The sequence below is a fragment of the Vipera berus genome (genome assembly GCF_964194415.1).
Source record: "Vipera berus genome assembly, chromosome: 16".
NCBI lineage: Eukaryota > Metazoa > Chordata > Lepidosauria > Squamata > Viperidae > Vipera > Vipera berus.
In genome coordinates, this window is record NC_138219.1 from 4,221,944 (window position 1) to 4,246,145 (window position 24,202).

Sequence of the window (24,202 nt, forward strand, 5' to 3'; positions counted from 1 at the left end):
TCAAGACCACGGGTGGTTTTAGGTTGCTCCTGTCCAGTTTGGGAAAAGCCACGTCCTCAAAAGAATAGAATTGAGCTGGAAGGGACCTTGGAGGTCTTCTAGTCCAACCCCCTGCTCAAGCAGGAGATCCTTACAGAATAACAAGAGGTGGAAGGGACCTTGGAGGTCTTCTAGTCCAACCCCCTGCTCAAGCAGGAGATCCTTACAGAATAACAAGAGGTGGAAGGGACCTTGGAGGTCTTCTAGTCCAACCCCCTGCTCAAGCAGGAGATCCTTACAGAATAACAAGAGGTGGAAGGGACCTTGGAGGTCTTCTAGTCCAACCCCCTGCTCAAGCAGGAGATCCTTACAGAATAACAAGAGGTGGAAGGGACCTTGGAGGTCTTCTAGTCCAACCCCCCCTGCTCAAGCAGGAGATCCTTACAGAATAACAAGAGGTGGAAGGGACCTTGGAGGTCTTCTAGTCCAACCCCCCCTGCTCAAGCAGGAGATCCTTACAGAATAACAAGAGGTGGAAGGGACCTTGGAGGTCTTCTAGTCCAACCCCCCCTGCTGAAGCAGGAGATCCTTACAGAATAACAAGAGGTGGAAGGGACCTTGGAGGTCTTCTAGTCCAGGCCCCTGCTCAAGCAGGAGAACCTACACCGTGTGTGTGTGTGTGTGTGTGTGTGTGTGTGTGTGTGTGTGTGTGTGTGTGTAAAAGAACAGCGGGCATTTTCTAAGCAATGGCAAATGCATTGCAAAATAAGTGCTCATCCTTAATTGGTTCCCGGAGGTGCCATGAGTATCACTCCTGAAGTGTCTGGAATATCTACAGAAAAGGTTTCACCAGACAGAGGAAGTCAACAAGCTCCATCATCCTCAGCCATCGGTCGCGCTGAGTTTTCGGGGGGGGGGGCTGGAGTTAGCAGCGTGGAAGGGACCTCGGAGGTCTTCTAGTCCAGCCCCTGCTCGAGCAGGAGAGTCTCTGTACCATTCCAGACAAGTGGCTGTCCGGTCTCTTCTTAAAAGCCTCCAGTGATGGAGCCACGACTTCTGAAGGCAAAAGCTGTTCATCGCTCTCGCTGTCAAGAAGTTTCTCCTTAATTCCAGGTTGCTTCCCTCCTTGATTAATTTCCATCCGTTGCCTCTTGTCCTGCCTTCTGGTGCTTTGGAGAAGAGGTTGACCCCCCCTCCTCTTCTTTGGGGCAGCCCCTCAAATACTGGAAGGCTGTTTTCATGTCTCCCCCCCCCCCCCAGTTCTTCTCTTTCTTAGACCAGACATACCTGGTTCTTGCGATCGTCCTTCGTGTGTTTTAGCCTCCAGTCCTCCAATCACCTTTGCTGCTCTTCTCTGCATTATCTAGAGTCTCCACGTTTAAGTATATTTACATATATCTGACTAGGTAACGTCACCTTTCTGACGTTACCCTGACAGGACAAGCCACTTGTTTATAACCACTCCCTTCTAGCGCTGATAACGTTATCAGGTTGGGTGATGAAACGTCTGCAAGGAAGCCACCAAGCTCAGAGAGCACCAAGGACCCCCACAGTTAATAATAATAATAATAATAATAATAATAATAATAATAATAATAATAATAATAATAATAATAATAATAATAATAATAATAAGTTGGAAGGGACCTTGGAGGTCATCTAGTCCAACCCCCTGCTAAGGCAGGAAACCCTATACCATTTCAGACAAGTGGCTGTCCAGTCTCTTCTTAAAAACTTCCAGTGTTGGAGCATTCACCGCTTCTGGAGGCAGGTGGTTCCACTGGTGAATTGTTCTCACTGTCAGGAAGTTTCTCCTTACTTCTAGGTTGCTTCTCTCCTTGACTAGTTTCCATCCGTTGCTTCTTGTCCTTCCCTCTGGTGCTTTGGAGAATAGCTTGACTCTCTCTTCTTTGGGGCAGCCCCTGAGATATTGGACCCCTGCTATCATGTCACCCCTCACCCTTCTCTTCATTAAACTACACATACCCAATTCCAGCAACCGTTCCCTATATGTTTTAGCCTCCAGTCCCCTGATCATCTTTGCTGCTCTTCTCTGTACCCTTTCTGGAGTCTCAACATCTTTTTTACATCGTGGTGACCCAAGCTGGATGCGGTATTCCAGGTGTGGCCTTACCAAGGCCTTGTAAAGTGGTATTAGTACTTCACGTGATCTTGATTCTTCTTATGAAAGGTGGGAGACTCCACCGTTCCTCTAACCATCTCCCCATCTCCTCTTCCATCTTTCGGACCGTCTCCCTCAAAAGCTTACCCCCCCCCCGGTTACACAGACGCACATGCAAACATACACACGCACACGCATTTCCCCTTCCACAAGGCCCAAGCAGGGAAGCCCCAAACTGTGGGCTTCAAAGCAAGCGGAGTGAAGTAAAAAGGAGGGGTTGAAAACATGGAAAGAAAGAAGAGAGAGAGAGAGAGAGAGAGAGAGAGAGAGAGAGAGAGAGAGAGAGAGAGAGAGAGAGAAGATTCCAAAAAAGAGAGAGAGAGAAAAAAAATGAGAAGGCAACTTACTAGGGTTACAGCCTATCCTGACACAGTCTGAGACGGGGGGGTCGGGGTGGGGAGGGGGAGAGAGAGAAGAGAACGAGAGAGTTTTATATCCTTCAAGGAAACGTCTGTCACCAAACACCCAAAAAAATACAGCAATGCAGGCCACCCTCTGGGGACGGGCAGGCCACAAGGGAGACGCTTGCCTTGGCACCGAGGATGGGGTCAGGATGCCAGGGGGTGACCTCTGGAGAGCAGAGGGGCCGGGACCCTCTCGATCCATGGCACCAATTTGGTTCTGGCTGTTTCCTGTGCCGACACCAGCAAAAGCCATCAGGGTGGGGCAGCTCAATTTATCCACCGATGCCCATGTTGCTCAACCGTGGCCACTTTAACACAGGTGGACTTCAACTCCCAGAATCCCCCAGCCAGCAGGCTTCAAGATGGGTGGGCTTGAACTCCCAGCATCCCCCAGCCAGCATGGTTCAAGATGGGTGGGCTTCAACTCCCAGCATCCCCCAGCCAGCATGGTTCAAGATGGGTGGGCTTCAACTCCCAGCATCCCCCAGCCAGCATGGTTCAAGATGGGTGGGCTTCAACTCCCAGCATCCCCCAGCCAGCATGGTTCAAGATGGGTGGGCTTCAACTCCCAGCATCCCCCAGCCAGCATGGTTCAAGATGGGTGGGCTTCAACTCCCAGCATCCCCCAGCCAGCATGGTTCAAGATGGGTGGGCTTCAACTCCCAGAATCCCCCAGCCAGCAGAGCTGATCTGTGCACAGAAAGACTGCAGACGGTTTGAGCAGGATGGCTGCTTCTTCAGTGGCTGATGAGGTTCCTCTTTCTGGCTAGGGAATTCTGGGAGATGAAGTCCACCCGTCTCAAAGTTGCTCAGGCTGAGAGACACTGCCGCACAGTCTCTCCTTACCACCTATGCCCAGCGGCTTGCAATGCTCAAAATGTGCCCCAGCCTGTTGGCCACTGCAGGCACCTGAAAATGGCAGGCTCGTGCCCAGTTCCAAATCAGGGGCGCCAGGCCGCGGAAACCAGCCACCACCGCTTCTGGTTCCGATCTTGAACGCTACCGACTGACTTTGCCCATCCTTTGGGGAATCCCTCGGCGCTGGCAAGCAACTCCCTTGTAAGGATCAGCTGTGCAGGGAAAGGGGGAAAATTGGGAAGTGGCATCCATTCCTTCTCCCCCCGCCCCCCCGAGCTCAATGCCTCCCACCCCAAGGCGCCCGGGCTGCCACCCCCTCCCTTTCCGCAAGCTGCACAGCTGGGCCACGGCGTGCCGTCAACCTCCACAGAGCAGTGGACGCAAGCAGCCACAGGACCGGGAAACGTCTCTCGTGGGAAGGCAGACGTTCCCGGGTTGGGGGGTGGGAGGGAAGAGAGGAATCCTGGGAAGCGGGAAGGTTGCGGGTGGGGGTGCGGTGGGAGAGAGACCGAGTTTTGGTCACTGTGGCTGCTTGCTCTGGGCTGGCTGTTTATGCACCGATGAAGGGTCAAAACCCAGAACAAGAGGGGACAGGGGGGATACAGGAAGCAGAGTCAGCCCCCCCACTCTCTCTCTGCCCGGCCACGACGACCACGGTGGTCTGATGGTCAGGAGAGGGGGCGGAAAGAGGAGACCACCTGCCCTTCTCTGGCTAGCAGAGGCAGGGAGGGAAGGACGCCCCCCCCCCACGGCCAAGAAACAGGCTCAAACTCTGCACCCAGGTTTGACCCTCGGGGAGGGGGGGTTTACTGGTAGGCCAACCTGCTCCCAAGGCTTCCTCCCACCATGCGCTCCTTCATCCCATCCCACCTGCAGAGAAATCTGAGTGGATTTGGGTGTGTGGGGGGGGGTGTATGTGTTACATATGAGGAATCCAAATCCACCCAGGCTCACAACAGGCCAGAGAAAGAGACCAGAGGAGGCCAACATTGGTCACTCGGCTGCTGGTTCTTAACCCCCTTATTTCTGGCTGGGTGTTATTGGCTTCCCGCGATTGCCACTCACGGTGGGCCAGGCAAACCCTCTCCGTGGGATTACTCATGAGTAAAGATCACCGCAGACGGGGAGTGCAGCCAAGAAATTAAAAGATGCTTGCTCCTGGGGAAGAAAGCCATGGCAAATCTAGACAGCAGACTAAAAAGCAGAGACATCACCCTGTCAACAAAAGTGCATATAGTCAAGGCTATGGTCTTCCCAGTTGCAATGTAGGGCTGTGAAAGTTGGACCATAAGAAAGGCTGAGCGCCAAAGAATTGAGGCCTTTGAACTACGGTGCTGGAGAAGACTCCTGCGAGTCCCTCGGACTGCAAGGCGATCAAACCGGTCAGTCCTAGAGGAGATCAACCCTGCCTGCTCTTTAGAAGGCCAGATCCTGAAGCTAAAACTCCAATACTTTGGCCACCTAATGAGAAGGAAGGACTCACTGGAGAAGAGCCTCATGCTGGGAAAGGTTGAGGGCAATAGAAGAAGGGGACGACAGAGAAGGAGGTGGCTGGATGGAGTCACTGAAGCAGAAGGTGTGAGCCTAAATGGACTCCAGAAGATGGGAGAGGACAGGAAGGCCTGGAGGAACGTCGTCTATGGGGTTGCGATGGGTCGGACACGACTTCGCAGCTAACAACAACTCCTTCCTTCTTACAAAGGGGGGTCCTTTACTCATGAGTATTCCCCTCGGGGACGGGGCGTTTGCAGGGGACGCCAGGCCTTCCAAAACGGATATAGCCAGGCGTGTCATATTTCTGCATTAGGCTCCTGCACCTAAAGAGATGGGATTTTGCAACTGCGAAAAGCACGTTTTTTCCCCCTGAAGATTCCTCTGCCGGGATTAAAGCGCTGGTGACCAGCGTGAGGTTCAACTCCCTCCCACCCACCGTGTGGCTTCCCCAGCGTGTGGCTCCCCGGACAGAGAGAAGGGAAGGCTGCGGATCGGACCAGTCTCTGGCAGGACCAGGGCCAGCAGGTTTACCTAGGTTGACCGTGAGCTTCATCTGCCCCCCGTCCAACTCCAGCCGGAGGGTGTCGGCCGACTCCTTGGAAGTGGTGGCCATCATGAAGCCGTAGGCTCGCTGCGACATGAACCGGAGGGACACGTCTTCGGCCTCGGTGTGCATGACTGTCGGCAGCATGATCTTCATGTACATGCTCCCGTCGTAGCTGAGCACTGTGGCCTCTGTCCAGGGGTTGGTTGGGGTTAGGGAAGAAAAGCAAGGCAGGTCGGAATCGGAAGAGCCGGAGGCTTGGCCTGAAATCTCAGCATCTTTCAGGGGTGTCAACTTCCAACGCCCAGAACTCCCCCCCCCAGCCCCACAACCAGTTGGGTAAATCAAAACACGTGGGGTGGATATCTGCCTCTCTACCTGTCAGGGGCAGAGGGGAAAGTGGGATTACTTTATCCCAAGCCCCACAGTGGCTAGGTTTGCAAAACATGCCAGCTTGGCTATTAAATTATCCCATTTTCTGCCGGAAGGAAGGAAGGAAGGAAGGAAGGAAGAAAGAAAGGAAGGAAAAAAGGAGGGAAGGGAGGGAGGGAGGGAGAGAGAGAAAGAAGGAAGGAAGGAAGGAAGGAAGGAGGGAAAGAAGGAAGGGAGGGAGGGAAGAAGGTAGGAGAGGGAGGGAGGGAGGGAAAGAAGGGAGGAAAAAAGGAAGGGAGGGAGGGAGGGACAGAGAGAAAGAAGGAAGAAAGGAAGGAAGGAAGGAAAGGGAGGGAGGGAGGGAGGGAAGGAAGGAAGGAAAGGGAGGGAGGGAGGGAGGGAGGGAGGAAGGAAGGGAGGGAAAGAAGGAAGGAAGGGAGGAAGGAAGGGAGAGAAAGAAAGAAGGGAGGGAAAGAAGGAAGGAAAGAAGGAAGGAAGGAAGGAAGGAAGGAAGGGAAAGAAGGAAGGAGAGGGAGGGAGGGAGGGAGAGAGGGAGGGAGGGAGAGAAAGAAGGGAAGGAAGGAAGGAAGGAAGGAGAGGGAGGGAGGGAGAGGGAGGGAGGGAGAGAAAGAAGGGAGGGAAGGAGGAGAGAAGAGATAGGAAGGAGCCCTTGATTCGGTGGAAGCCAACCACCAAACCTGATCATTGCCCTGTGACTGCAACCACCAGATTGCAACCAAGCCTAGTTCCCGAGCTTGTGTGAACCCAGCCTGGAAGGGGTGGCCTCCCTCCCGCCTCCTCACCTCTCTCGCACAGCCGGCCCAGGTAGCCGGTGCCCAGGCAGTCGCAGATGAAGCGGTTCCAGCCCTCCCGGCACAGGCCCCCGTTGTGGCAGGGGGAGCTGCCGCACTGCTTGAGGGTCTCCCGGGAACAGAAGCTGGAGACCCCGGAGACGCTCTGCACCTCGGCCAAGCGCCGCACGTCCCGGCTCTTGCCGTCGATGAAGAGGTCCCGCACGCAGCCCACGTAGCCGTAGTTCAGGAAGGCCGTCCAGACCTCCGGCGGCAGGATGAGGTCCAGGCGGTTCTCGGGGAGACCCCCCAGGTACATCTCGCTGTCCAGGTCCAAAATCTCGCTGTCCCCGCTGGCCAGGAAGGGGGTGCTGCGGCTGTTGACCGAGATGGAGCCTGGCAGAGAAGGAGAGAGAACGGGGGTCATGCGTACGGCCCTTGCGGCGTCCCGGAATCGTGGGGGCCCCCTTTTGGTGACCTCCTTTGCCGAGTCAAAGGGGAAGCCAGACTGACTGACTAATTCGACCCCTGCGGCGATTCCCTGGACAAACAGGGCCAGGAAAGCCATCAAAGGGGGGGCAGAGCTCACTTAGCAAATTTCTCACTTTAGCAACATCAAATTCTGGGCTCCTGAAGTGTGGTCCTTCAGTCGAGAAACCCCCCCCCCCCCCGTATTGAAATTCACCTGTTTTCTGCAATTGCCAGTCACCAGGCCGGTAACGGAACGGTCAGGGATCCCGTTGAAATCACAGGACCTCCCTGGCGAGCAGGCTTTCAGCCGAGGGATTCCTGCAGATCCCGAGTGAAATGGGGGGACAGGGAGGGAGGCAACCTCCCCATGTTGCAGAAAAAAAAGGAGATTCGGGGACTGCCCACAGCCCTTCCGGTTCTCCGATAACGACACGGAGAGAAAAATGGAAAGAAAAGGGCAGAAGGGTCTCTTCCAAAATTCCCCGTGCTCGGCTGCCAGCGTTAAGGCTAGAAAATGGAATCTCCGTGTTACTAGGGCTTTCCTGTCTCTCTGTCGCCTTCATTTAGCCAAAGTGACGCATCGCAGGGCGACAGTGCCAGCTCACTTCTGACTAGACCAGTGATGCGAACCTTTTAGAGACCGAGTGCCCAAACTGCAACCTAAAACCCATTTATGGCTTCCTTATGTATTGTCGGGGGCTGGGTGGGTGTGGCCCACTGGATGGGACTAAAAAGTTCAATCGATCAATTCCAACTTTGCGAGATCTTTTTTTTTCCCGCGAGAAGTTGAAATTGATTGATTGAGTGAACCTTTGTTTTTCTTGCACACGGCGGCGGAGACCTAAAGCGAAAAGGTTTTATAAAACCCAGCTGAAGGCCTAGGACTGGGGTGACGGCGCGCGTGCCCACAGAGATGGCTCTGCGTGCCACCTGTGGCACCCGTGCCATAGGTTCGCCACCACGGGACTAGACCCACCTCTCCCCTACAATAGAAATTTCAAGGATCTCCATATCAAATATACTGGCGAACCCGTAGCTGCAGTACTACCGCTGTCGGGGGATCGTAGCTTTCCGACGCTCCCTGCCAGCTTCCCATAAAGACAATGGGGAAGCTGGCAGGAAGTCAAAAGTTGGGAAGTCTCGCCTGCTTCCACTGTCTTTTTGCCCGCCTGTGGTCACTTTGCTAATGTTTCCGGGTAAGCAAATATTGACGGTGGAAAACCCAACAGGTTATAAATAGGTCGTCTAGTGAAGAAGAAGGGAAAAAAAAGGAAAAAGAAAGAAAGAAATTGATCTGGAAGATGAAACCGCAACGAGTTTCCTTCACTTGTCTCCGTCCCACTGCTGAAGCATCGCCCTGCCCGGCAACTTCTCCTTCCTTGCCCATCTTTGCTGAATGAAAAGACAAGGCATGGCCGCTGAGGATGCACACCCACCCTTGCGCCCGTCGCGCTGGAAGTCCACGTGGCACCACTCCCCGTCGTTCACTTTCTTGGTGCTGGCCCGCATTTTGATGCCCCCTGAGCCCATGTCCAGCAGCAGGTAAAGATAGCCGTCCAGAAGCTCCATGGCAAAATAATCTGCCTTGTGCATGCGCTCCGATCGGCTCTCCTTCGGCGGCTGTAGCCGGCCGTGGCTGAAGAGGAGAAGCCCGTTGGCCTCGGTGGTTCGGAAATCAAAGGAGATGGAGCCGGTCTTCTTGGTGTTCCACTTGGGCAGGGAAATGTAGGCCTCGGGCGACTCAAAGGTGACCGGATCAAGGGCGGCGACATTCTCGCAACGGAAGACCAGGTCACCGTTGATCTTCATCTTAGGATCTCCCTCCTTGGCCAAGCGGGACAACTCCAGTTTGAAGTCATTATTCTTGTAGACCACCTGCAAAGAAAGGAGAAGAGCAAGCGGCGTCAGCCAGACATCGGCAGTAGCCCTACTCCTTCGAGTGCCATTGTCAGTTCCATCCAATCCGAACTGCCCGACCAGAGGAGATCAACCGGTCCATTGCGCTGGGTTGATTGGAATTCGGCTCAGAGCAAGGTCCGTATTGCAGGTCTGAATGCCAACAGACTGAAGGGTCCCCCAGTTTGGCATCACCTTGGTGGCTGTTTCAGCCAGCTGGAGGGAGGCCTTGCCTGAACAAAGCACACAGGAGGGAGGGGATAGTTGGCACTGCAGTATTGTCTCCAAATCAGAGGCATCCGATCTGGTTCAAAAAACAGAGGAGGTTTATGATCATACTGCCAAATCGAAACAGCCGTGCAAAATTAAGGCAAAATTAAGGATTTATGAGTCCAGAATTATGTATGTAAGTCAGGCCAATTGTTAAGAAGGTCGATGTTGTTGTTGTGGCAGTTGTTGAGCAAATGTGGCGGTCACAAAGCAAATGCGAGGATTGCGAAGTAAGCGTCACAGTCCTTAAGTGAACTCATTACTCACAGTGGGGGGGGGGCGGGAGGGGGTTTGCCACCCATTTCGCGGCAAAAAATATCCCACCCACATGGCAAGATGGACGGCTCCTAAATCTTACAAATAAATAAGTTCAATGATGAAAATTGTGTCCATTGCAATCACCTGGCCACAGGCGACTAGTAGCAAACGGTCGTATCTAGGGGCCCCTCCAGAAAAGTACTTACCTCCTCCGGAAAAAGAAAGGGAAAAAAAAGAAAAGCAGAAAAGCTGAAGAGACAGAAGGCTGGGAAAATTTGCCTTCAGAGAAATAGAAAATGTGCAGTCAGGCCCCACGGCAGGGTGACCATTTTGTGAGGGCACCCGTGAGGTCCTTGCATGGTTCCAAATGGCTGCCCCCCCCGCCTGTGTGGGAAAAGCTCATTGTGAGTGGCGGAGCAAGAGCCCCTCCCTTGCAAAATCAGAAGGGGCGGGGCTTCTCTCCCCCCCCCCCCCGAGACAAAGCAGCAGTGATTGTTCTGTCAGAGGTGGGACTGATCCACTTCTGATCAATGTGGACTCTGCCTGTTCAATGATAAATGGGCTCACCAATGAAGGCGAATATAGGTGTCCCCCGGGATAATATTGCAGGATCCAAACTGGGTCACTCACCGGGACCAGAAGTTTTAGCTTTCCGAGCTTTTGGACTCGTGCTGGACCTCAGGGAACTTCTCTGTGTGCTTTATGCTGTTCTGGGTGCGGTATTTGTATGGTGCCTGTTGTGTGTAGCTTTTTAGATGTAGATTGGGGAGTTGATGGCTGGCTATTAAGTTGTTGGCTGTTGTTTCTTTGTGCTTCCAAGCCCTCCCCTCCTAAGTCCTTGATAAGCTGGGGGGGGTAAATCAGCATACCTGTTGGCTGACCAGAGAGCCCGTTTTCCCAGGCTTCAATCACTTCCCTGGCTGTTTTTGTCCCTGCTCGGCCAACAATCTTAGTAGCTGCAAAATTGAATGTATGTCTTTGTTCGTTGCAATGTGAGGCTACCAATAAGCTTGGGTCACCTTCTCTGACTGCTCGCTTCTGTTCTTGCAACCTGGTGGTTAGCTTCCTCCCCGTTTGTCCTACATAGTCACAGAGGCAATCCATGCAGGGGATCCGGTACATTACATTGGAAGTAGGCATTGTACGCTGCCCAAAGGCTACCACAGGAGGACAAATTACACGCTGTAAAGATCGCTTGGAGGCGAGAGAGACTTGCAAACTCATTGGTAGTCTCACATTGGAAGCTGGGAAGACAGGATCTCTGGTCCCGGTGACCGACCCAGACTGGATCTTGTAACAAATGGGCTGCTGTAAGCCCTTCGGGGTAGACCAGGCTTGGAAACCCCAGTTATAAACTCTAATGCTATTTTTATTAGAAGGTTATAGAAAGGGATACAAGCTTGAATGGGCCTCCCCACTCCCGGCCTTTATTTACATATCCAAAAAGGAAAGTCCTGTCTTGAGTTGCTTTCTCAGGGTAGTCCTTGACTTACAACCGCAACGGAGGCCAGAATTTCTGTTGTATGTGGCTCATGCTGGACTTTTTTTGCCAGGGCCGTTAAATGAATCATTGCAGTTGCGACTTTGCTTGTTGGAAGCTGTCTGGGAAAGTCGCAAAAGGTGATCGTGTGACCCCGGGATGCTGCAACTACCACAAATGCATGCCAGTTACCAAGCGCCCAAATTTGGATCCCACGACTGTGGCAATGCTGCCACGGTCGTAAGTGTGAGGACCAGTCGCTTGTTCAGTGCCGCTGTAATTTCAAATGGTTGCTCAATGGATGGTTGTAATTCAAGGACTACCTGTACAGTTCTGGGCCAGACTCGGGTCCCTTTTATCTGACCGTTATCTTGGTTGTGGTTCTTCCTCCTATTCCTCAAGGTTGGCCTGACAGCTGAACCTCTTACCTGAACGGCTCCATTACCAAATGAACCATCATCCTGTCCCAGGTGAGTCCTTAGCCCGGGCAGCCATAAGCATGCACAGAGAGACGGGTGGTCGCCTGAAAACCAGCCCGTCCAGTGTCCTCTGAAGGTCGGGAGGTGGCTGCTCCCAGGATTCCTAGCTCCCGAGACCATGAGGACCAGAGACTTTGCATATTAAATTGATTTGTACATGCTACCCGTCTCGCAAAGGCAAACACATTAAAACAATGTGAATAGTACAAGTGAGATAAAAAACCCTCAACTGTGCTCGGAATCTGGGGAGCAGAAGGATCAAGCAGAGTAGCTGATCCCACAAGGGTAGGCTACCTTGGCTCTTTTATGACTGGTGGACTTCAACTCCCAGAATTCCTGAGCTAGCCACGCTGAGGGGAAAGGGAGAGGTTTCCAAGCTGAGCCACGCTGGTTCAGGAATTCTGGGAGTTGAAGTCCACGAGTCATGAGTGGGCCTAGTTCCCCCATGCTGTCTGAGGAATTCTGGGAGTTGAAGTCCACGAGTCATAAAAGAGCCAAGGTTGCCTACCCTTGCCCTAAACCTATATGCAGCTGTGCGCATGGGTCATATTGGATCCGGGATCCGTTTGATCAGTCTACGATGCCTTGAGTGCAGAAAATGGATTAAGGTTCAGAATCAAAGTTCAGCATCGTCTGTGGCAAGCAGAGGAGGCAAAGTGATGGGAAACCCAGCCATCCTGGCCGAGCCGCCCATATTTCCCACAAAATAAGACCGGGTCTTATGTTAATTTTTGATCCAAAAGATCCATTAGGGCAGGGGTGGGCAACCTTGGCTTTTTTGTGACTTGTGGACTTCAACTCCCAGAATTCCTCAGCCAGCCATGCTGAGGAGAAATGGAGAGGTTTCCAAGCTGAGCCATGCTGTCTGAGGAATTCTGGGAGTTGAAGTCCACGAGTCATGAGGGGGCCATAGTTCCCCCATGCTGTCTGAGGAATTCTGGGAGTTGAAGTCCACGAGTCATGAAGGGGCCAAGGTTGCCTACCCCTGGCCTAGGCCTAGGCCGCTTTATGACTGGTGGACTTCAACTCCCAGAATTCCTGAGCCAGCCATGCTGAGGGGAAAGGGAGAGGTTTCCAAGCTGAGCCATGCCGGCTCAGGAATTCTGGGAGTTGAAGTCCACCAGTCATAAAAGAGCCAAGGTTGCCTAGCCCTGCGGCCTAGCCCTAAGTTCAGTCCCGCCCGCCGCTGCCCCCCCATCTGATCCCAACCTTCTCCCCCCCCGCCCCCTGGCAACTCACATCCTTGAGGCATCCCATAAAATTGTTGCTGACGGGGGACCCCGGGAGGTCCGCCGTGTTGGGACTCCCTCCGATATAGAAGAAGTCGTCCGAGCCCAGCATGGTGTAGTCCTCTTGGGTGTATCCGGTGGTGGTCAGGATCCCGTCCACGGAGATAGTCACCTGTCCGTCGTGAGCGCAGAGGTTGCGGGGAAGGGGTGTGTGTAGGGGGGGGGGAGACAAGGAGACAACAGAGTGTTAACCAACCACAGGACTGATGGGAGACGGGGAGGGGGGTGGGAAGGAGGCTTGGGAAATGGGACTGCCAACTTAATTTTCCGGTCTGGTTGTCTCTTCGGAGAAATGCCACAGTATTTATTTTTCTCCCCTTCCCCCCCTTTCGGGAAGGGTCTTTTGGGGACGGGGAGGGGGAAGAAGAGGGACAGAGAGAGCAGCTATGGAGGAGAGAACATCTGCACAAGGCTTGGTGGTCCAGAAAGGGGACTCAGGATGGTGACTATACTAGGCAACCCACCCACCCCATGCTCCACTCTCAGCGCGCCCCCTGCCCGATGCTCCGGCCAGCTCCAGGCTGGCTCTGCCAACCGAGGGGTGCTCTTTCCTGTGGCTGTTTGGGGAGGAGTGTGCACAGCTGGGGGGGGGAAAGAAATCCGAATTTGGGGAGCAGGTGAAACGCAGACGAGGCAGGAAAAGGCCGCTTAGACCTGCCCTAGCAGAAGAAGAGTTGCTTTACTCAAAGCTCCTGGTTTCTCGGCCGTTGGCACCCTTCGGGACTCTTTTGGCGCCTGAGTTCAGACAACACGCGAGGCTCGGATGAACGCTTGGCTCGTCTGAACCTCAGCATCTTGCAGGAGCCCAAGCCTCCCTTCAAATCTGTCGTGGAAACCAGAGCAGCCCCATCGCTCGCTTTTTTGGCATCAGATGTCTCGCAAAGACGGGAGCTGCGATTTGTCAAGCCGGGTTTAGGACGGAAGGGGTGGAAATCCCAGGCCCCAGGGGGTCCGGCGTCTGCCCACCCCCTGGTCTGTGTTTTCTTTGTCATTTTGTCCTTTTCCAAGAGAGGATGGATGTCAGCCATAACTGCGGAGCCAAGAACGTAGTGATCGTGATGCTTGTGGGAAGCTGCTAACCTCTGAACCTACCATTTTTTTTATTATTATTATTTTTAAACATAACTTTGCAAACAGGCCAAGTGCCAGCCTTCGGCATCGTGGTTTCTTTCAGAGATGGGGCCTAGAAGCCATTTTAGAAAATAAAAATGATGGGTGGGCAACGTGCCCGACTACCCAGGAGAAGAAACAGTTAGCTGGACTGCAGAGAGCATTGTTGAGAAGCTGAGAAGAAATGCCGGAGAACGGCCAGGGGAATTCACTTTCGCAAAAGGGAGGATCAAATGCCGGGCCTCCTCTGCCCTGGCGGCCATTTTGTGAAGGCCCTCACAGCGGCCTTTAAAAAAATCCAAGATTAGCCAGCCGTTTAAAGGCCGCTTCCTAGAGATGGTTTCAGATGTCCTTGGTGGCTTGGGAAGATTCTCAGCACTGGCAATCCCCACGTCTGTATTCCTTTATCGGTACTGTTCTGAATTTTTATTCGGTTTTGTTTTACAGGATGCTGTCCAGAGTCGGTTTGGACTTGGGTGGTGCCCAAGTTGAATAAATAGAAATAGAAATACACAGGTTGGAGCCAAGGGAATTGGTCAAGTACCTTGTCTTCAGGTACTCTAACATTATACATCCATCCAACCAAATTATTTGCCTATCCATCTTGTCCATCTATCCTCTATCTTCTATATGCTGTTTATCTATCTCGATCTCTATATCTGTTTCTATTATGTATATCATCTCTGTGTGTGTGTATCTCTGTCTCTTTCTGTCTATCTGTCACTATCTATCTATATCTGTCTGTCTGTCTATCATCTATCACCTATTTTTCTATCATCTATCATCTATCATCTGTTTTCTATCATCTATCTATCTATCCATCTATCAACTATTTTTCTATCATCTATTTTTCTATTATCTATCTATCACCTATTTTTCTTTCTTTCTATCTATCACCTATTTTTCTTTTTCTTTTTCTTTCTTTCTTTCTTTCTTTCTTTCTTTCTTTCTTTCTTTCTTTCTATCTATCAACTATTTTTCTATCATCTATCACCTATTTTTCTATCTATCTATCAACTATTTTTCTTTCTTTCTTTCTATCTATCTATCAACTATTTTTCTATCTTCTATCATCTGTCACCTATTTTTCTATCTATCTATATCTATCCATCTATCTATCACCTATTTTTCTATCTATCTATCAACTATTTTTCTATCATCTATTTTTCTATCATCACCTATTTTTCTATCATCACCTATTTTTCTATCTATCTGTCTGTCTGTCTGTCTGTCTGTCTATCTATCTATCTATCTATCTATCTATCTATCTATCTATCTATCTATCTATCTATCATCTATCTATCTATCATCTATCTATCTATCTATCTGACTTACATGGCCACCCATCTTTTGTGCCATAACCCTGCGCGGATCACAAAGGAAGAGCAAAAACTTCAAAAAAGCATAGCAACTCCCAGCATCCAAAAGGGAAATGCTCCTTTGCACATCAAATATTCAGCCTGGTGGGGTTCCTGGCTGGGGGCCAGGGAGGACGTTTCCCAAGGCAGGGGTTGCCATAGAGAAGGACCGCTTCCTAGGTCCCGCTGGAATAGATGATAACACCTGAGCGAGGGGATTTTGAACACACACCCCTTTCTGGCCTAATGGAACAGGGCGATACCCTCCAGGCGAGGGGTTCCTGCAAAATAGCCTGGTCCCATGCCACGTAGGGCTTTGGATGGTGATAGCCAGCACCTTGTATGGCACTTAGAAATACACACGGAGAGCCATGAACTGTGCACGTCACCACATTTTGGACCAGCTGCAATTCCAGGACGTTCTGCAAGGCCCATCTGCAAACTTGACATCTTGAGTCAGGATACACGGTTCCGAGTACACCAGCAGAACCGACGGTTCTGCCGGGAGGATCTTCTATTCTGGCTAGCTGAGCCACTCCAGGTTCATTCAGTGGATCCCACTGATCTGCTTTTTGGACTTGTAGGGACAAGACAGAAAGAGAGCATGGATGCTTCGGAAGGGCCGGCATTGGAGAAGATTCTCGAAAAGGTCACGGACAGTCAAGGAAACGAAGAAATAGATTGCCGAGCAAATCTCCCTCGGGGCACAAGAACCGGGCTGAGTTGATCCAATCTCGGACTTGTTAGGCAAAGACCGGGATCTTTGGAGGCGGCTGCGATGCTGGGAAAGGAGGAAGGAGAGAGGAGAGGATGGGGCCACCAGCAGCCAGAGGGATGGACCCATAAGAGTGTGATAAGAGCATCCTGGGAGAATATCTCTGTATCTCTGTATCTCAAAGATGCTTTTTCAGGAGGCAACCAGACTTCCTTGTTTTCCTTTGAAGACCTTTCGCTTCTCATGCCAAGAAGCTTCTTCGGAGCTGAGAAGAAATGGAATTTTCTATCCAGGGAGGAGCCGTGTAAGAATGGCAACCTATTCGGTGTCCGGATACAAAATCTGTCTTCCCGGCGCTGCTGTTTGCTCTTAAAAAAATGTTTCGCCTCCTTTACTGCAGGCTTCCAGCAATAAAGTAAAAAAATAAATAAATAAAACACCCAAAAAACACACAAAACCCCCCGCAGTTTGAAATCTAGCAGAAAAACAAGAAAACTGTCCAGGAATCCTGTGATGGTACAGGGAGTCCATGACTTACCTCCAAATTGAGCCCAAACTTTCTGTTGCTAAGTGAGACGGTGGTTAAGTGAGTTTTACGACCTTTCTTTCCACAAATGAAGTGAGTCGCTTCAAGTTGTCGAGCTAGTAACGCGGTCCTTAAGCGGATCTTTTTAATTTATATCCCGCCCTTCTCCGAAGACTCAGGGCGGCTTACAAGCTTAGCAGTAGCCTTCATTCTATGTATATGCCTGCTTATTAGGGCTTTCACACCCCCCCCAAGCGGCATTATTACAAAGTCAGCTTAATTGCCCCCAACAATCTGGGTCCTCATTTGACCTACCTGGGAAGGATGGAAGGCTGAGTCAACCTTGAGCCTGGTGGGACTCGAACCTGCACTAATTGCAGGCAGCTGGTGTTACTTAAGGAGGCTTTAGCCCACTGCTCCACCAAGGCACTGACTTTGCTCACCAGAAGGTCGCAAAAGGGGATATTATCTCACCTGACCCCGGGACCCTCCGACCCGTCAGTTGTTCAGCATCTCAAGGTCAATCCTGTGACCCTGGGGGATGCCGCCACGGTCCCAGGTGTGAAAAACGGTCCCAAGTCCCTTTTTCCAGTGCCCGTGTAACTTCGAACGGCCGCTAAACGAACCGTCCTAAGTCGAGGACTGCCTTCTCTCAGGAAGAGGGACACACACGAACAAAGAGACCCTGCTCTTTCTTTCTTTTTTTTTCTTTTTTTTGAGAAAGCTAGAATTATCCTGGAAAAAGCCAAAGATTCTGCTGGCCTGGTTTGTTCACCCCGCTGCAAGTTGTGGGCTTTTAAGCTTTTCTTTATGGCAAAGGGATTGGCTGGGAGTTGTGTTGGCTGCCAGCCGCCATCCGTTGGGCTGGTGGAGCTTTGCTGGAGCCCACAGAAACGCAGGCAGGCTTGATGGGCCGTGGGTTCCGGCTGGACGGCCCGGTGGGGCTTCTACCTCTGTCCACTTCCGGGTTTGTTTTTTGCGGTTGTTCTTTTTATTTTATTTTTATTTAGGGAGGATGTCTCAAGGGCTTCCTGGCTCTTTCCCAAAATGCATTTGCTCACAGAGCTATCTTCATTTTAAAAAAAAATGCCCAGGAAAGGCTGAAAGCTCCAAGGGGGGGAGGGGGTGGATGGGGTGGGCTTGAATCCCAGAGGATTTGGATACAGGCAGTCCTCAAGTTGAGACCGGAATTTCTGTCGCTAAACATAAAATAAAATAAAACATAAAATAAACATAAAATAAAATAAACATAAAATAAAATAGAGTCGCACTCTATTTTATCATCTTTTTTTTTTTTTAAATTCTTTGCCCGGTTAAGTCAATCGCTGCTGTTTGTTACGTAATCGTGTGTTTGAAGCTGGTTTCCAGTTGACTTTTTTTTTTGGTCAGAAGGTCGGGAAAGGTCAGAAAGGGAGCTGGGGTGGTGCGGTGCAGGGGTTCAAGTCCAACGTGGCAGGCACACTCTGCTCACTGCCAGGAAGTTCGATCCTGACCGGCTCAAGGTCGACTCAGCCTTCCGTCCTTCCGAGGTCGGTACAATGAGGATCCAGATGGTTGTGGGCAAGAGGCTGACTCTGTAGACCGCTTAGAGAGGGCGGCAAAGCCCTGTGAAGTGGTATATAAGTCTAAGGGCTATTGCTATTCTATTCCTTTTCCCATACCTTTGCCATGGTGGCACAGTGGTCAGAATGCAGCATTGCAGGCTAAATTCTGCCCACTGCCAGCAGTTCGATCCTGACCGGCTCAAGGTTGACTCAGCTTTCCATCCTTCCGAGGTCAATAAAATGAGGATCCAGATGGTTGGGGGCAATAGGCTGACTCTGTAGACCGCTTAGAGAGGGCTGCAAAGCCCCGTGGAGCGGTATATAAGTCCAAGCGCTATTGCTAAATGATGGTTACATGACCCTGAGACAATGCAGCCATCATAAATACATGCAGGTTGTCAAGTGTTCAAATTCTGATCACCAAACAACGGGGGTGCTGCAATGGTTGTGAGGACCGGTTGTCCCTTTTCAAATGCCGTTCTAACTTCAAAAGATCGCTAAATGAATGGTGGTAAGTTGAGAACTACCCCCATCAGTCATCTACCTGACCAGCTCAAAGTTGGCTCCGCCTTCCGTGGTCGGTAAAATGAGGACCCAGATTGTTGAGGTGGGCAAGAGGCTGACTCTGTAAACCGCTTAGAGAGGGCTGTAAACCACTGTAAAGCGGTATATAAGTCTAAGTGCTATTGCCCTTCCTTCCTTCCTTGTGGTTAGAATCCAGAATTGCAGGCACACTCTGCCCACTGCCAAGAGTTCGATCCTGACTGGCTCAAAGTTGGCTCCGCCTTCCGAGGTCGGTAAAATGAAGACCCAGATTGTTGAGGGGGGCAAGAGGCTGACTCTGTTAAACCGCTTAGAGAGGGCTGTAAAGCATTGTGCAGAGGTATATACATGCTGTTGCTATTGCTATTCCATTTGGGTGCTGGGCCTGGATCATGCCTGGAAGCAGCTGGGTCAAATTGGCTTGCAAAGAGGAAGTTAATTTGTAGGTTTCTTGCTGCAGACAGCGGAAGGGAATGCTAATATGCCTGAAGATGGAAACAGCGTTCAAAAAATAATATTTAACAGAGACAAATGCAACCCTGTGCATCTAACTGGCTTCACTTAGGAAACAAGGACTCTTAAGGGAGAGGTTTAAGCCGAGGAAAGAGCCAGCTTGAGAATTGTACTTATAAAAATGATTTTGGAATGTTAGTTGCCTACAACTTGAGTTGATGGGCTGGCAAGAAGATGAAGATAATTGAAAGCGCCAGCAGATGCACTTGTGTTTCCATGAAAAGGAGAAAGAGTTTTTTTCTGCTTGATTTTGCACCGGTCGAAGCCCAGCTTGAATTTTGCGTCGTGATCCAAGCGTTAAACTTTAGGAAGGATTCGGAGAAAAACTGGAAAGAGGTTTAGAGTTAGGTCACAAGGCCAAGCAGATGGCCAGACACCCTGTGAGAAGAAACTGGAGGAGTTGGCCACGTGGAGCACTTCCAGGACCACGGGAACAAATCGAGGAGAGAAGCAACTTAGAACTAGGGAGAAACTTCCAAACACAGTCAGAGCGATAAACCAGTGGAACAGCTTGCCACCAGAAGCTGTGGGTGCTCCACCACTGGAGGCTTTGAAGAAGAGACTGGACATCCATTTGTCTGAAATGGGATAGGGTCTCCTGCTTGAGTAGGGGGTTGGACTAGAAGACCTCAAAGGTCCCTTCCAACTCTGTTAATTCCTACAGGACATTGCACAGAAAAAGGCTGCGCTGGCCCAAAGCAGAAAAGCAGAGCGGTTTGAGTAAACGTTAGAACGACCAATGTTAGGAAGGCGGAGGGGATCCCCTTCCTAAGATGTCTTCAAGCAAACTAACCATCTGGGATGTTTTAATTTGGATTACTACACTGAGCAGAAGGTGGAATAGAGGACCTCGAAAGAGTCCTTTCGAATTTTAGAACTCCGAGAGGGATATTTTTGTGGCATAGCAGGTCTTGCAAACCTGTTAAGAGATACCAACCCAGAAAATTCAAAAAAAATTTAAAAAGAGCCTTGGTGGAGCAGTGGGCTAATGCCTCCTTAAGTAACACCAGCTGCCTGCCATTAGTGCAGGTTCGAGTCCCACCAGGCTCAAGGTTGACTCAGCCTTCCATCCTTCCCAGGTAGGTAAAATGAGGACCCAGATTGTTGGGGGCAATTAAGCTGACTTTGTAATAATGCCGCTTGGGGTGTGTGTGTGAAAGCCCTAATAAGCAGGCATAGACATAGAATGAAGGCTACTGCTAAGCTTGTAAGCCGCCCTGAGTCTTCGGAGAAGGGCGGGATATAAATGGAATTAAAATAAATAAATAAATAAAAAATGGGTCAATTCTGTCACCAGAGTTTTAAGTATCTTGGGAAAAGCAGCCAGGACTGACTAACCTGGGACAAATGTGGAAGTGTTCTTTCCTCCTAAATCCATATATATCAGGACCTATCAGAAACAGCAGCACATGGCGTTCGGGAATCCCTCCGCAAAACAGAATGCTGCCCCCACCCCCCACCCCACCAACTCTTAATTATCCCATATTTCAGGTTACGCACAGAGAACAGAAGAAGTGTGTCTTAGCCAGATGGGGAACGGCTGAGAGAAAACAGCAGAAAACACAAATCTACACACTAAGTCGGCGTCTCTCAACTTCGATAGGTTTAAGGGTGGATGGACTTCAAGTCCCAGAATCCCCTCAGCTAGCACATTCTGGGAGTTGAAGCCCACCCATCTTAAAAAGTTCCCAGAGTTGAGAAACGCTGACTTCGCTGCATTTCCAGCTCTTCCTGCGTTGATCAAGAGAACGTGTCAGGGCCGGAAGGCACCTTTGAGACCATCTAGTCCAACCCCTAGCCAGACTCAGGAATCTTGACACCACAACACTCCCAGCAGATGGCCACCCAGTCTCCGTTTAAACTTTCCAGCAAAGGATACGAAGCTTAAGCCTCTGGTGCTGGAGACCGACCCAGATTGGATCCTGGGACGCACAGATTCGCCTTCATCCTTGTAAATTTCTGACTGATTTTTGTCGAAAGAGCTGTAAGGTTTTAACTGGACGTCTTGGTTTGTACAGTAGTGGCCAAAACTGTGGAAAAGTCCTTTTGGGAAAAGTGTACAGTAGAAATGCCACCTTTGGTTAAGTTTCCACCCGTTTTCCTTCTAATTTCTTTATAACTGCAGCCTTGTTTCACTTAATAATACTATTTTACATCGCTTTTTGGGCGAGCAGCCAACTCTTTGCACCATTACTTTAATTTTATTACGTTTTAAAGCTCACTAAATGAAAGAACACACACACACACACACACACACACACACAAAACCAACCAAGTTGATGGCGATCACATCGCACACTGACAAATGTCCTCCTCCTGGCTTCAGTACCTGGCATCAATAACTGGATCCTACTGTGATCTGATTGGCTCATTGGCAAAACAAGATGACACCCGTTTGGCTCTCTAAACGCTCCTGCTCATTGGCTACAGTCAGATGAAGGAAAGCTACCTGAGATCAACCTGAGCAAGTTGTGCTTCCTTTTTTTCTGGTTATTTGGCTCTAACTTTTCACAGAATACAGATAATTGAACACACTTTGTTGCATTACATTCTTGAATAAATTATCTTTCCATTGATATATAATTTTAGGGTGCTACTCAAAAAGAAAAAAGCGGTGTCATTAGCCATCGAACCTCAAAAATACACTTTTCCCAAGAGGTTCCCACCATTTTGGCCACTACTGTACTTTTGAAGGACCAATGACTCCGGCATGGTTTTGCTTCGGAAGAGGACGGAAACTGAACAAACGTTGCTAAGTGAGGCAATCCTAGAGACAGTCCTCGGTTTACGACTGGGGCCAGAACTTCCGTGGCGAAGTAAGACCGTTGTTAAATGAGACACGCCCAGTTTTATGGTTCTTTTGGCCAGAGTCGTAAAGCGGATCCCTGCAGCTCTTTAAATGAATCCAACTTCCCCCACTACTTGCTGGAAACTGGCTGGGAAGGTCCCAAGTGAGGATCCTGGGATCCTGGGATGCTGTAACCATTGTACATACAGGCGGTCCTCGACTTAACAAGAGTTCATTTAGTGACGGTTCAAAGTTACAACGGCACTGGGAAAAAGTGACTTACGACCGTTTTTCACGCTTATGACCGTTGCAGCATCCCCAGGGTCACCTGATCAAAATTCAGATGCTTGGCAACTGACTCATATTTATGACGGTCGCGGTGTCCTGGGGTCACAGATGAGCTAACCTCATTTTAACCTCAGTTTCGATGTTTTGCAAGACCGGATGTTTGGTGTATGGGGAAACAGACACCTGGCTATCACAGGCAGAGGTGACAATTGCCAATCCCTTAAACCTTGAACCATCTAACTCAGCGTTTCTCAACCCGGACAACTTGAAGATGATTAGATTCCGACTGTCAGGATTTCCCAGCCAACAAGCTGGGAATTGAAGTCCCCGTGTTTTAAAGTGGCCAAGGTTGAGAAACACCAATCCACCTGCTTGAATTAACCCATTTATCCATGTTCTGAAGTGGACAGGCGAGTCTGGCCAGGACCTTGGCAGAAATTTAGTCCGAATATATGGACATCTCCTTCCCCATTCTAGGTCTGAGAAGCCATTATGTTCTGGTCAAATTTGCACAGCACACTAGCTTATACTAGGTTGGTTTGTTTTCCGTTCGTTGTAGAAACCAAACAACAGCATTTGTCTTAACAGGTGATGTGAATCAGAGAATCCTATTGAACCACAAGATGGTTCACTTGCATTCTCAAGGAGAGAAGCCAGGATTTGGGGTCTTCTTCTCCATGTCTGCCTGTCTGCCTGTCTGCCTGTCTGCCTGTCTGCCTGCCTGTCTGCCTGCCTGCCTGCCTGCCTATCTATCTATCTATCTATCTATCTATCTATCTATCTATCTATCTATCTATCTATCTATCTATCTATCTATCTATCTATCTATCTATCTATCTATCTATCCATCCATCCATCCATCCATCCAATCTATCATATCTATCTATCATGTCAGTCTGTCTGTCTGTCTCTGTCTGTCTGTCTATCTATCATGTCTGTCTGTCTATCTCTCTGTCTATTTGCCTACCTATCTATCCACCCATCCATCCAATCTATCATATCTATCTATCCGTCTATCTATCTACCTATCTATCCGTCTGTCTATCCATCTATCTATCTATCTATCTATCTATCTATCTATCTATCTATCTATCTATCTATCATCTATCCATCCATCCATCCAATCTATCATATCTATCTATCATGTCAGTCTGTCTGTCTGTCTCTGTCTGTCTGTCTCTGTCTGTCTATTTGCCTGCCTATCTATCCATCCATCCATCCATCCATCCATCCATCCATCCATCCATCCATCCATCCAATCTATCATATCTATCTATCCATCTGTCTATCCATCTACCTATCTATCCGTCTGTCCATCCATCCATCTATCTATCTATCTATCTATCTATCTATCTATCTATCTATCTATCTATCTATCATTGTCTGTCTGTCTGTCTGTCTGTCTGTCTGTCTGTCTGTCTATCTATCTATCTATCTATCTATCTATCTATCTATCTATCTATCTATCTATCATTGTCTGTCTGTCTGTCTGTCTGTCTGTCTGTCTGTCTGTCTGTCTGTCTATCTATCTATCTATCTATCTATCTATCTATCTATCTATCTATCTATCTATCTATCTATCTTTCTATCTATCTCTGTCCTACGTTACCTACCTACCTGCATCTTAAGGGTAACAAATGTAGAGACTCCTATGTCACACTGCACATTTGAACAACTGCCCAGACATTTCTCCAATAATATTCTTCTTAGTCCTGGAAAGTTTGCAGGGCTCTGTGGTTTTCCTCACACAAGCTTGACACAAAGTCCCCTTTGAGTGAAATGGAAAGGCCTTCATGGAAAGGCCTGTGGATTTCCTTGGCAGTAACAGGGAATTTGTTCACCTCAGCTTTACAGAACAGAGCTGGAAGGGACCTTGGAGGTCTTCTAGTCCAACCCCTCTTCAAGCAGGAGACCCTTAGAGAATCACAGGATAACAGAGCTGGAAGGGACCTCGGAGGTCATCTAGTCCAACCCCCTGGCTCAAGCGGGAGGCCCTATGCCATTTCAGACAAAAGGCTGCCCAGTCTCTTTGCAAAAGCCTCCAGTGATG

General features: G+C 49.9%; 1 protein-coding gene across 2 annotated transcripts in view; it reads right to left on the minus strand.

Moving 5' to 3' along the window:
* NRXN2 (neurexin 2) overlaps positions 1-12,819 on the minus strand; it is a gene marked incomplete at its 5' end in the record, with an annotated part of 185,616 nt that extends 172,797 nt beyond the window's left edge. For both annotated transcript variants that reach the window (XM_081340212.1, XM_081340211.1), the window contains 5 exons: positions 2,509-2,535; positions 5,449-5,652; positions 6,637-7,020; positions 8,532-8,970; positions 12,718-12,819. In XM_081340212.1, the coding sequence (XP_081196338.1) occupies positions 2,509-2,535; positions 5,449-5,652; positions 6,637-7,020; positions 8,532-8,970; positions 12,718-12,819 (1,156 nt within the window). The remainder of the gene's footprint in view (positions 1-2,508; positions 2,536-5,448; positions 5,653-6,636; positions 7,021-8,531; positions 8,971-12,717) is intronic.
* Positions 12,820-24,202: the final 11,383 nt, after the last annotated feature.